The following is a 12282-nucleotide window of genomic DNA, read 5'->3' as shown; positions in this document are numbered from 1 at the left end:
ATAACACTGAGATGTTGGTGCATGCATCTCTAATCTGTATGTATCTGATTATTACTAGTCATAATTTGTTGCACTCGGATCCTTGACACCTGTGTATGTCTATAAAGTCATCGGGTAGATTTCAGTGGTAATGTTTATCACCTCTACTAATTAACATGATGTAAATTTCCATGCTTCTTCCTCAAATATAATTCATTTCTTTAATTTGCTGCTTTTTTTTGTGTGTGTGTATCTATCACACAGAACATCCCAAACCATCTTATTCAACTGTACACCCACTTCTCAGATGGCACCCTCCCATAGCTCACTAGAGCCCTTATACTCTGTTATCCCTGCTACTGTCTGCTGTGTTGTCGGCTTATCTAGAGGTCTTTTTTTTAAAGAATTTAAGTTCACATAAGGGAATGAAATGAGCCCTTGCACTCTGCTCAGAAAACTCCTCTTCTAGTCCTCTGATCTGCCTCTTCCCCCTCCCAATGCCCCCCAACCTCCCCGGGAGCAGTGAACGGCTGGCTGGACCAGCTCTCTGTGCCAGGACCTGTTATGTTTGCATTTGTGGTTTTCCTGCCTTTGGTCATTCTCTACATTCTAGGAGAGTGGTTCAATTCAATCTCAACAATACTAGCTTCACAGAACGTAATACTGCTTCTGCTTCATATGCTTTTGATGCTTATTTTAATTATTTCATTGCACATTAATGTCCTAACTACCCTTCCCTTTCCAACACATTTGATTGCTTTTTATTTCTGTCAGGTTTTACTTGTCTGGTTCACAGACTCTATTCCCCTCTGTGATGCCAAGCAGCTTTTGCCATGCTTGCCCTAGGTCTGGTAATGGGCCGTTTTCCAAGTTGAGTCCTTCATCTCTAGGTACCACTTCACTCCTTGCTGTTTGTTGTACAGGTTATTTCTTTTTCTTGGCTTACCTCCTGGCAGGTTGATGTCAGTTCAGCATTTGCCTGCAAATGGTTTCTGTTTGACCCTGTCTCAGAGCTCCAGTTCAGGGAAAACTGAGGCACAAAGGTCCCAGGTGAGGTACCAGTACTTTACCTCGTGTGCATTTTTGCTGTACAAAGGTATCATATCTTATTGTTTCCATTCTGTTTCTTTCAATGCCTGAATTGACAGAAAACAGCACAGAGTACAATTCCCAAATACAGTAATACCATTTCTTTTTACATCTCCCACCTCTTCCCCATCCTTTCTCCTCTTATTGCCTTGGGACCCTCAGAACATTTTCCACTACCACCCCCAGCACATATGTCACCTCCTACCCACCTACCCTTAGGGAATTGCTGATTCATCTGTTCAAACACTGGTTGCCAGGGAGTAAAGGATGGGAAGATGCACTGATCTCACAGGGCAGAAGGCAGTATTTTATTGTCCAAATGCTGAGTCTTTGAGTCGACAATGAAGAAGGCACAAATGTCTATATTCCTGTTGTTGGTACCTCTATTTAGCAAGCAAAGATGAGGTTATACCGTCAGCTAAATCTAAATCTATGAATGCATAGTGGGGAATCCTGGCTTCCTGTTCAATGTCTACAACACTAAAAGCCAGTTTCTTCTGTGGTCTCCACTTCTATGAATGGCACTTCTACCTACCCATTTACCTACGTCAGAGACTGGGGGACTGTTTGGCTCCTTTCCCTGCCCTCACTTCCCACATCTAAGAATCTGCAAGTTCCGTATGTTTTCTAAGTATCTCTGAAAGCTGTCCACCAGCTATTTCCATGATTCATTATCTTCATTTAAATACTTCCTACATGATTATTTTGTTAGACTGACTTCTCAGTCTTTCCTCTACTTCAAACCTGATTCACCCTTTATCTCACATCATCCATGTAGGCCAAAATCTCTGGAGCTACCCTTGACCCTGCTCAGTCATCTCTCCCTTTGACGCCCACAGCCATCAGAATGTCACCATGGACTCTGGTTTCAAAATGTGCCTGATTCCCGCTACCTCTCACCCCTGCACTGCCACCAGCTCAGTCTGAGTTACTGACCTCTTTTGCCTAGGCAGTCATGGCACCATGAACTTGTGAATCAGTTTTGCCCTTCTGTAGTTCACCATTAACTGAGCAGCCAGCACGATCAGTTTCAAACACAAATCAGACCATGCACTTTTCTGCTCAAGACCCGTGATGGTTCCCTCAACACCCCCTGCCCAGTGGCTTCCAAAGCCACTCCCCAGCCCTGCCCTGGAACTTCCAGACTTCATCTTCTCTTAGTCCATCCCTGAGACACCCCTCTCTAACCAGACACTTCCTGTGCGTTCTCCTCACCTGGCCTTGGTTCCACTTTCCTTCTACCTGACATCTCTCTAGAATCCCCATGACCCAACTCTGCTCAATGTCACCTTCAACAAGCTTAAACCTACTGCAGTGCAAGCTGTTATGCCTCATCACTCTTGTTCCTGTATTCTGCCCTATTTTTTCTTTGATAAGCACCCTCCTATCTCATAATTTGCTTATTATGCTGTTGATTTTTATCTGTTGCTATCCATGCTACAAATTCTATAAGGAAAGGGATTTGTGTCTATTTGAACACTACATCCCAAGTGCCTAAAGAGTGCCTAGACAGAATGGGCACTGATTTAATAACTATTGCCTGAATAAATTAATGAATGAACAGCATTCTGTTCTGTGTTCCTGGCTGTGTTCTGGGCCCTTGCACATGGTGTAACTCCAAGTTTTCCTTCCTCCATTCTGCCATGCCCGTACCCTGAAGTCCAGGAGATCTGTGTGTGGTTCCCCCAGAACTTCACAACTACTTCCTGTCTATGTGTCTCTACATGTACCTTCACCTTGTCAGCTGATCAATCCCAAGCAGTTTGCTACTCCTGGAAGCTCTTTCAAAGCACAAGAGAGTTATGTGTTCCATTAGCTGTGGTTCCTTCCTTGAATTACATTTCTTCTGCGTATATCATTGTCAGACCTTGGATCAAAAAGATAAATATTAATTTATCTTTTATTTCAATAGTAGTATAGCAGTTGTTCTATGAATACATGACTAGATATGACTAGATGGACATGTGAGTAGAGAGTGGGTGGACAGACAAATTTTAAAATGCACAGTTCCAGAATCATCTCCAAGCTCACAGCAGGGGTGGAGGCTGGCTTTTGGGCAATACCGTGCATTTGGCATGCATTCTGTAAGTAATTATTGATAAAACACAGTGATTCTTCTAGTAAAACTGGCATCTCAGATCCTAACTGTGGTATAAACTCATTTGCCATTGCTTTTTTCAATAAGAAAAGACCAAATCATACCATCATGATCATGATATAAGGCTAATAACTTGAATCAGGATCCTACCACAAAAGTTAGAACAATTTTCAGTGAGCCTAATCTAGTGTGAGTAGGCTAAATGAATGTTACAGCTCTGGCTCAGACAGAATACAAATTCATTTATTAATATTTATTGTATTATAAGTAGTAATGTTTATGGTGAGGTGATGACAACATTAAAAATTGTTTGATACGCCAAGCGTGGTAGCACACACCTTTAATCCCAGCACTCGGGAGGCAGAGGCAGGCGGATCTCTGTGAGTTCGAGGCCAGCCTGGTCTCCATGGTGAATCCAGTACAGTTGGGGCTATAGGGAGACCCCGTCTCAAAAAGACCAAAAAAAAAATGTTTGATAATGCTAGGCCTGGTAGCCATCTGCCTTTAATCCCAGCATTCAGAAAGCAGAGGCAGGCAGAACTCTGTGAGTTCAAGGCCAACTTGGTCTATGCCTCAAGTTCCAGACCAACCAGTGCTACAGAGTGAGACCCTGTCTCAAAAATAATTGCTTGGTAGAGGCTGGAAAAATGACTCAGTGGTTATGAGCGCATACTGCTCTTGCAGAGGACATAAGTTTGGTTCCCAGTACTCACATATTGCTCACACCTGCCTGTAACTCCAGCTCCAGGGGGACTTGATGCCTTTTGTCCTCTATGGGCACTGCGCTCACAAGTGCACATACCCACACATACACACACACACATATACATATAACTAAAAATGAAATAAATCCTTAAAAATTGTATAATAATCCAATGTTTATCAACTTTAAACGTATGGTTTTGAACTGAAACCTGTTCTTAAATCTAGCTTTATTTTTTGGTGACTAAATTCAACTTATGATTCATCTTACTCTTAAAGGTCAAGTGCTCTTAATCCTGCATTTCAGTATGACTTAGTCCTTTCAAGTGCTATAGCTTGAATATTTGGGGGAGATGTTCCCCAGTAGTTTAATCCTGGAAGCTCGGTCCCCATTCTTTGATGTTAAGGAGCATCTGAGAGGTGGAACCCAATGCAAGATAATTAGGTCATGGGGTAACAGCCTTGATGGGATTAATTGTTTCAGAGCTACTTAGTTCTTTTTGGTTTGTTTGTTTGTATGTTTGGTTTTTGGTCTTTTTGAGACAGGGTCTCCCTGTAGCCCCAGCTGGCTGGCCTGGAACACACTATGTAGACCAGGCTGACCTTGAACTCCCAGAGATCTGCCTGCCTCTGCCTCCCAAGTGCTGGGACTAAAGGTGTGTGCCATCATACCCAACGTTATTTAGTTCTTGAAAGAGTGGGTTGTTTGTTTTTGTTTGTAGATTTGGTTGGTTGGTTGGTTGGTTGGTTGGTGTTGGTTGGTTGGGTTTGGGTTTTTATTTTGTTTCTGGTTTTTTGAGATGATTTCTGACTTTGTACCTTAGCCTGGGCTGGCTTCAAACTCACAGTGATTCTCCTGCCTCAGCCTTCTAAGTGCTAGGCTTATTGGCTCGAGGCACCATACCAGTAAACGCTTCAACGTGCACTTGTCCTCTTCTGTACACAAGTGGTTCCCTTCCCACTTTTCTGCCACATTGTGATGCAGCCAGGAGACCCTCACCAGGAGGCTGATACTATACCATTTGTATCTTCCACCCACCACAGTCATGAACCGAGAATAACTTTATTCTGTAAATTATCCAGCTTTAAGTATTTTCTTTTGTATTCTAATTGTAGTTATTATTTTTATTTTATGTGTATGAGTGTATTGCCTGCACATATGAGAGTGCACCCCTGTTGTGCAATGCCCACGGAGGTCAGAAGAGGGCATCGGATCCCTGGAACTGCAGTTACAGATGGTTGTTAGCCACCATGTTGGTGCTGGGAATTGAAGCCAGGTCCTCTGCAAGAGCAGCCAGTGCTCTTAACCACTAAGCCAACTCTCCAGCTGCACCTTAAGTATTTTCTTACAGCAACCCAGGAGGTTTAAAAGCTTAGTCTTGAGGTTGGAGAGATGGCTCAGTGGTTAAGAGTGTGCATTGCTCTTCCAGAGAACCCAAGTTCTGTTCCCAGCACCCATATAACTGTCTAAAACACCACCTCCAAAGGATTCAACACCCTCTTCTGGCCTCTGTGGGCACACACATACACAAATGGAATAGACACATAAATAAAAATAAAGGTAAATTTTAAAAAAGTCTTGGTCTTTGGGAGGCAGTCAGTTCAGAGTTCAAGCTCTGCCTCAGGAATATTTTCCTCTGCCTGGTCTTTTTTTCCCTCTCCTCTCTGTGGTATGGAGTTCCAGCACCATGGCATGGTCTTCCCATTCCTGTTGGCTCTTTTGGAGGTCTTTAGGTTGCATCTTCTTCTGTTTATGCTTCAGCTTCAACTGGTCTGTACGGTCGGTGCAAATTGTTCTTTCTCTTGGCACAGCCATGGTCCAGGGCTTCCTGCCAACTCTCCAGGCACTGTCTAGGAGCCACCATTGACCACACTTATGTCTCTAACTCAGGCGCCTTCATGAGGAGGAAAGGACAACCCAGAACAGAATGCTTTTAAAACTTAGTTTACTTTTTTGATTGACACATATATGGACATATTTATGAAGTAAAATGTAACATTGAGATTCATGTGGAATAAATTCAGTTTATGTTGGAATTTTCAAATAGTCTTCGGTACCAAACTTACCAAAAGATAGTGGGTATAGTAACTTACGATGATATATTAACCTAGTTCCTTTAGTTTGCAAAGTGAAAAAAACCTAATACAAATTTATTCAGTAAAAAGAAATGACAAAAACCAAAGAAAGGAAGAAAGGGAAGGAAGGAGAGAGGGAGAAAGGGGGTGAGGAAAAGAGTAAGAATGGAGGGAAAGAAGATGAAGTTTAAGATTCCATGATACACACGATATGCCACTAGCCACTAACCTCATGTGTCTACCAAGTACTCAGACTATGATCAAGGGTAGGTGTGGAGCTCAGTGGTTTAGCATTTACCTAGTTGGCTCAAGGCCCTAGGCTTGATACTTAGCACCATAGAAAAAGAAAAACAAGGGGAGAAAATGTTCAACTACATGTCATGGCACATGCCTATAATCCCAGCACTTGGGAGGCTGGGGTTGATAGAGCCTGAGTTTGAGACCAACCTGACTCCATAAAAAGACCCTGTCTCAAAACAGCAACAACAAAAATGTGGCTAATTCAAACTGAGGAGTGCTACAAATGTAACTGACATCCTGCAATTTGAAGACTTAGTTTGAGCAAAAGGGATGCAACATATCTTATTAGTAGCTTTCAGTAATTATTATGTGTTAAAATATGTTGCCTGTGTTGGTTAACTAAAATACACTGTTATTTTTTTTAATTACATGATACAGTTATCAGGACTCTTAACCAAGTAAACCTTAAATTGATTTTTAAAATTTTTTAAAGATGATTTGGTTCCTACAGTTGGAATATCACAGTAGAGTTCAACTTAGCTCTGGCTAGAGCCAGCTCTTCCCAGGATGCCCTGAACTCCTTGGCTTCCTCCATTCCTTCGCTGTCTTTATCATACTCAGGCTCACGCAGGTGAACCCACAGGCTTGACAACCTCAGGATTTTCAGCCAAGTTCCCAGGTGAATAGCCATTGACTCTGATGGGCGTCTTTGGGTACTACCCAGTGCCAAATATTCTCCATGACTTGGATGGATACCCATTGGCCAACCCAGGGTCAAAATGCAACTGAAATAGCCTCGTTCAAATTACAAGGACTAGGTGAGGGGGCCGTTTCTAAAGGAAATATCCCATCTGCTCCATAAGCAATGATAAAAGTTTCTATTAGGAAGACAGACATGCTGGCAGAGAAGAGAAGCAACTGAACCTGAGAGAAAAGCTGCTTTGAAGTCCAGATTTACATGAGAAAGTGTTAGCTGACGGCACAGACACAGAGGAGGGAGGAAGGCGTTCTGGACCCTGATTCCTTGCTGGACTGTTTGTTGCAACTGGTTACCCTGGGTTCCTGCCCCTTATCCAGCAGATGCAATCTTCCCCCTCCCCCAAATACCTTGAGTTACAGAAAGTCAAAGTTCTCCCCTGTGGGCAACTCTGGGAAAATGCATGAACATCTGTCTCAGCTCCTGATTCTCAGTATCATCCTGAAGAGGAGAAGTTTAGTGTCTTTCTTTGGTGCTGCTCTAGGTCCTTAAAGACCCAGGGCCACCCACAACCAGATGCCTTCACCCTCTCAGCAGGCATTTCCCCACTAACCAAGCATGGTTCTCATTCATAGAGCTAGCCGCACTATATATAGGAAATGGTCTTTCCTGTGTTCATGGAATCTTAATATTCTTATTTTGATGGCATTAAGGAGAAATGTAAAGTGTGGCTTTAATAAGAGGAAAAGGAAGATTTTCTAGGAAAGCTAGGAAGACTACCTTTTTCCAGTTTCCTCTTCTATTGCAGAAGAATCATAAAATGAACCTGAATTCCCCCTTGACTGTAGTTAGGTAGGAGTGGCCTATTTCTGACTGGTAGGCCCCTCCTGTCACTCCACATCACAGCTTAAGAGCTATTAAGCTCTATTCATAGTTCAGTGGATTATTTACCTTGGGCTTGAGGTCACAGCCATATCTGCAATCAGCAAAACAAAACAACTAAAAAGAATTAAAAAAAAAACCACTTCAATTTTCTCAAATCTCCCAAGATTTAAAAAGGAACAAAAAGTTACTGGTGTGTTTGCTGACTGGAGTGATTATGGGACTCAATCACTTTGATTTACAATTGCATCTTTGTCCTTGTAGAAATAACTCTCTGCAGCTGAACAACAGGAGATGGAAACAGATTAACCTTCCAATATGTGACTATAAGATGACTTCCCAGAGCAGCCTCTATTTGAGGTTAACACAGGTCTCCAGCTCCCGTGAATACACAAAATTAAAGAACATTCCTTTTCCTCCTCCTGTCCTTTTCTTTCTTTAGATCTGCCATGAAAAGGGAATTATCAGTGGTGTCTGTCTCAGTTTTATTCTTCAACTTATGTGTTTTGCATCATAAAGCCCTTGAATCTGTTTGACGTATTCCAGGAGTTCTGAAGTAATCTTCAGTTGTTGCATGCAATAGACTGCAGGAAAATGAGAGGCAAGAGGTCGGCCTGGAATGTAAGGTTTATGAGCCATCCTGCAAATGCAAGCAGCTTCTGTACTTTTCGTAATAAATAGGTCTGTGTATTCACTTTGCACTTGAAAAGGACATTACCTTTAGACCAGCTAGTCTGAGGTAGTAAGGCATCAGAATGGACACAGGCTGTCAGGCCTCATCTGCCTCAGGTCCAGAATTTCTGGCTTAGTAGGTCTGGAGTAAGGCCTAAAGTTTACACAGCTAATATATCCCTGAGTGATGCTGGTGCTGGTGCTGATGTGATGTAGATGCTCCCCGCCCAGGGAGCAGAGTCTGAGAACCACTACCCTGCTGATCTGAATACACACAGAAAACCATACTCTCTTCTGCCCTCTGATGAGACAAATGCAGTTTCCTGGCACTGTCCTCCCATCACATCATTATGCTTCCAGAGGCTGCATGAGGAATCCAGTCAGCCTGGATCACTGTGATTCCTGCTGTCCCATTTTAACTTGGTCATCTATTTGTAGTAAGGGTTGTGGAAATAAGTGGAGACCAACCAAATGAGAGCTAGTCAAGGCTACTCGGGCACCATGACAGTGCTTTCCTTCAGCAGAGACCCAGGCAGAGGAGTGAGAAAGCATTGCAGTATAAGGAATGGAGGGCGTTCACCCCAAGTAAGTGGAGGCAGGGCTTCTCTAGAAAGGAGCATCTTATGGGCTAAATTAGGGGAACATGTTTGGCTTTCTTGGGTCCTATGTTGGAATAAACTGAAAAAAACAAAAAATAAATAAATAAATAAAGGGTATTGTCCATTATTAATCGGGGCCTGGTCATTGGGGGCCAAGTGCTATAGGATTACTGTTTATCTTTTTAGATTGTGGATGGAGGAGGTAACCAGACTTCCTACCCTCTGACTTGCAGCAGGCTGGCTTCCTGAGATGTTCACTAGACAGTTTTATGGAATCTCCCTTTACATTTGTCCTGGGAGTACAGGGCACACACATGGTCAACTGCTTCTTTTCTTGCTTGTCATGTTTTCCTTGTAGGTAAGGGGCTGGCTTCCTGGGCAGACTGCTGGAGGTTGTGGGTTAGGGTTGTGCTTGTTATATACAGTCTGGCCACTGTCTGTTCACGTATTTGATCTCTCAGACCACAGAGCAGACATTCCCTTTTTATAAATCCTTGGCACATTCCACAGCAGACTATTTTAATTAAATAACCACAAATCTTCTTCATTAAGGAACTATCATGGGCAAAGTATATTATGCTCACGAAGGCTTTTTCCTCATTATTATTAATCAGTTAATCCAAAGTACTGTTTCGTCATGGCATTTTCACACGTGTTTTTCCTCTTTCATTCCCCTCGTCCGCTGCCCTCTCCCATACTCCCACCCCTACCGCACAGCCACTTCCCTTTCTTCCTCCAGCTTCTGCTGTCTTATCACATGTAGTCCGTGACTTTCTCTATTCCCTACCTCCCTTAAGACCTCTTCTTCCCCGCCCGTGACCTACACCACACATGCATACGGGAAGGGAGGGGGGATTAAATCTAGGACCCCCCCCCATATAAGGAAAAACGTATTTGTCTTTTTGACACTGGCTTATTTTGCTTCATGTAATTATTTCCAATTTCATCAGTTTTCCTATAAATGTCATGATTTTTCTTTTCTTTATGGCTGAATAAAATTACCTTGGGGTCATGTACAAAATTTCTTTACCCATTCATCTAGAACATCTAGGCCTGTGAATAGAGCAGCAGTAAACATGGATATGGGCACATGAGGTTTTAAAGGACATAAGCATTTTCAATGAGGAGCAGTCCACATCAATTTGGCATCATTGAGAAGGTTCTAGGCACATAGTGTTCAGGATACTCCACACTTAACTATGGAGAGAGAGAGTGTCCCGTGCTTGCCTTGCCTCTCTTTCCCAGGCCAGGGAGCTTGGTTCTATCTGAAAGCACAGTTTTGTGCCTCTGTATGAGGAGTGGTTTCTTGGTTCTGTTCTGCAGAGTGGGGTCCTCAGAACCATGACCCGTTGTGCCAGAAACTGCTCATGATGATCCCTGGTGCCTCTCTGATGCAGGTGGATGATCTGAAAGCCAAGCTAGCCACCCAGGAAGTGGAGCTGAAGCAGAGGAATGAAGACGCAGACAAGCTGATTCAGGTAGTGGGTGTGGAGACCACCAAGGTGAGCAGAGAGAAAGCCATCGCAGACCAGGAGGAACAGAAGGTGGCCCTCATCATGCAGGAGGTGCAGCAGAAGCAGAAGGACTGTGGGGAGGATCTGGCTAGAGCAGAGCCTGCCCTCGCCGCTGCCCAGGCAGCCCTCAACACACTCAACAAGGTAGGAGGGCAGTCCGGCATGCTACATGCCTCTCGGGAGGACTCAAACACAACACCTGGTGCTCACTAGAGATACTGGGCACAGCTGGAAGGCTGGAGGTGGGCTCTGGCAGTCACCGTTTTATTCATTAAATAAGCAAACACCAGTTTAAACTATTACAGCCCAAGATCTGCCAGTGAAATCCCCAAATTGTTAATCTTAGAACCAAACCAAATGAACATGAAAACTAGTCCAGCCTCCTCACTTCACAGGTAGGAAATCAAGGCCCAGTGAGATTTACACTGCCAGATGTAAGTACAAGAACTGAGACTAGCCAAAATCTTCAGAATTCAGCCCCAGAGGCCTTTGTGTTAAGGAAGCCCAGGGTCATTTTCCCTACCCATTGCTACTTAAATGTTTACGGTTTGAGGCTAAAACAAGGTATTGGTTCCAAAATAAGAAAAAAAAAATCTACAAAACCAAATTTTTTAATTAAAATTTATTAGTATGTCCAAAAAACTATAGCATACAAAAATATTCAAAGAATGAAAAAAATAGCTTAAAACTCAAATTTCACTGTAAGGTAACAGTATCTTGTGGAATCACATGTAGACACTGCCCATAGGACTTATTTTGCATTAAAAGTGTGTTATATCTTGAGATAAAATTCAAAGAACATACATGAACTATGCTGAATATATTAATATATGCGAACTTTAATAGTGTACCTTTTAAAGTTAACTTTTCTTGTTCTCCTTCCTAAGTGTTATAGTATACTCATACAATAGTTTATACTCACATAATATACTCATGCGTTAGTTTACATGTACACATTATAGGCTAGGACCCAAATATGAGGGAGCGCATGCATTTTGTTGTTGTTTTTCTGAGACTGGGTGACTTTGCATAATAGTATATGTTCTAGGTTCAACAATTTCCCTGTGAATTTTGTGATTTCATTTTTCTTAGAGATGAGTAATATTCCATTTTGTATATGTACCAGATTTTCATCATCTATTCATCTGTTGAATGACAACTATGTTGGTTCTGTTTCTTGGCTGTAGTGAATAGAGCAGCAATAAACATGGGGGTACAAATATCTCTATAGTAACATGTGGTGTTCTCTGGGTATATACTCAGGAGTGACATAGCTGGGTCATATGGTAGTTCTACTTTTAATTTTTTGAGGAACCTCCAAACTGATTTCCATAATGACTGTACTAAGTTGCACTCTCACCAGGAGTGAATAAAGTTTCCTTTTTTCCCCACATCCTCTCCAACATTTATTGCTGTATTTCTTGATGATAGCAATTCTGACTGGGGTGAGGTAATAGCTCAAAGTAATTTTAGTTTGCATTTCCCTGATGACTAGAGATGTTGAACAGTTTTTAAAATAGTTTTTGGTGGGGCTGGAGAGATGACTCAACGGTTAAGAGCACTGGCTCCTCTTGACAGAGGACCCAGGTTCAATTCCCAGCACCCACATGGTGGCTAACAACCATACGTAACTCCAGTTCTGGGGGAATCCAACGCCCTCTTCTGACTCCTCGGGCATTGCATGGCACAGGTGCACTTACACACATGCAGACAATAGTCATACACATAAAAATA

The 12282-nt window shown here is 42.6% G+C and overlaps 1 protein-coding gene across 1 annotated transcript in view; it reads left to right on the top strand.

The window, feature by feature from the left end:
* Positions 1-12282, top strand: part of Dnah9 (dynein axonemal heavy chain 9) — a 430757-nt gene that overhangs the window by 259927 nt on the left and 158548 nt on the right. The window contains exon 49 of the mRNA XM_008855701.3: positions 10432-10692. Coding sequence (XP_008853923.1) covers positions 10432-10692 — 261 coding nt within the window. The remainder of the gene's footprint in view (positions 1-10431; positions 10693-12282) is intronic.

This window comes from Nannospalax galili, unplaced genomic scaffold (genome assembly GCF_000622305.1).
Source record: "Nannospalax galili isolate Female #2095 unplaced genomic scaffold, S.galili_v1.0 scaffold146, whole genome shotgun sequence".
In the NCBI taxonomy this organism is placed as follows: Eukaryota; Metazoa; Chordata; class Mammalia; order Rodentia; family Spalacidae; genus Nannospalax; species Nannospalax galili.
This window is presented reverse-complemented; position numbering and strand designations above follow the sequence as displayed.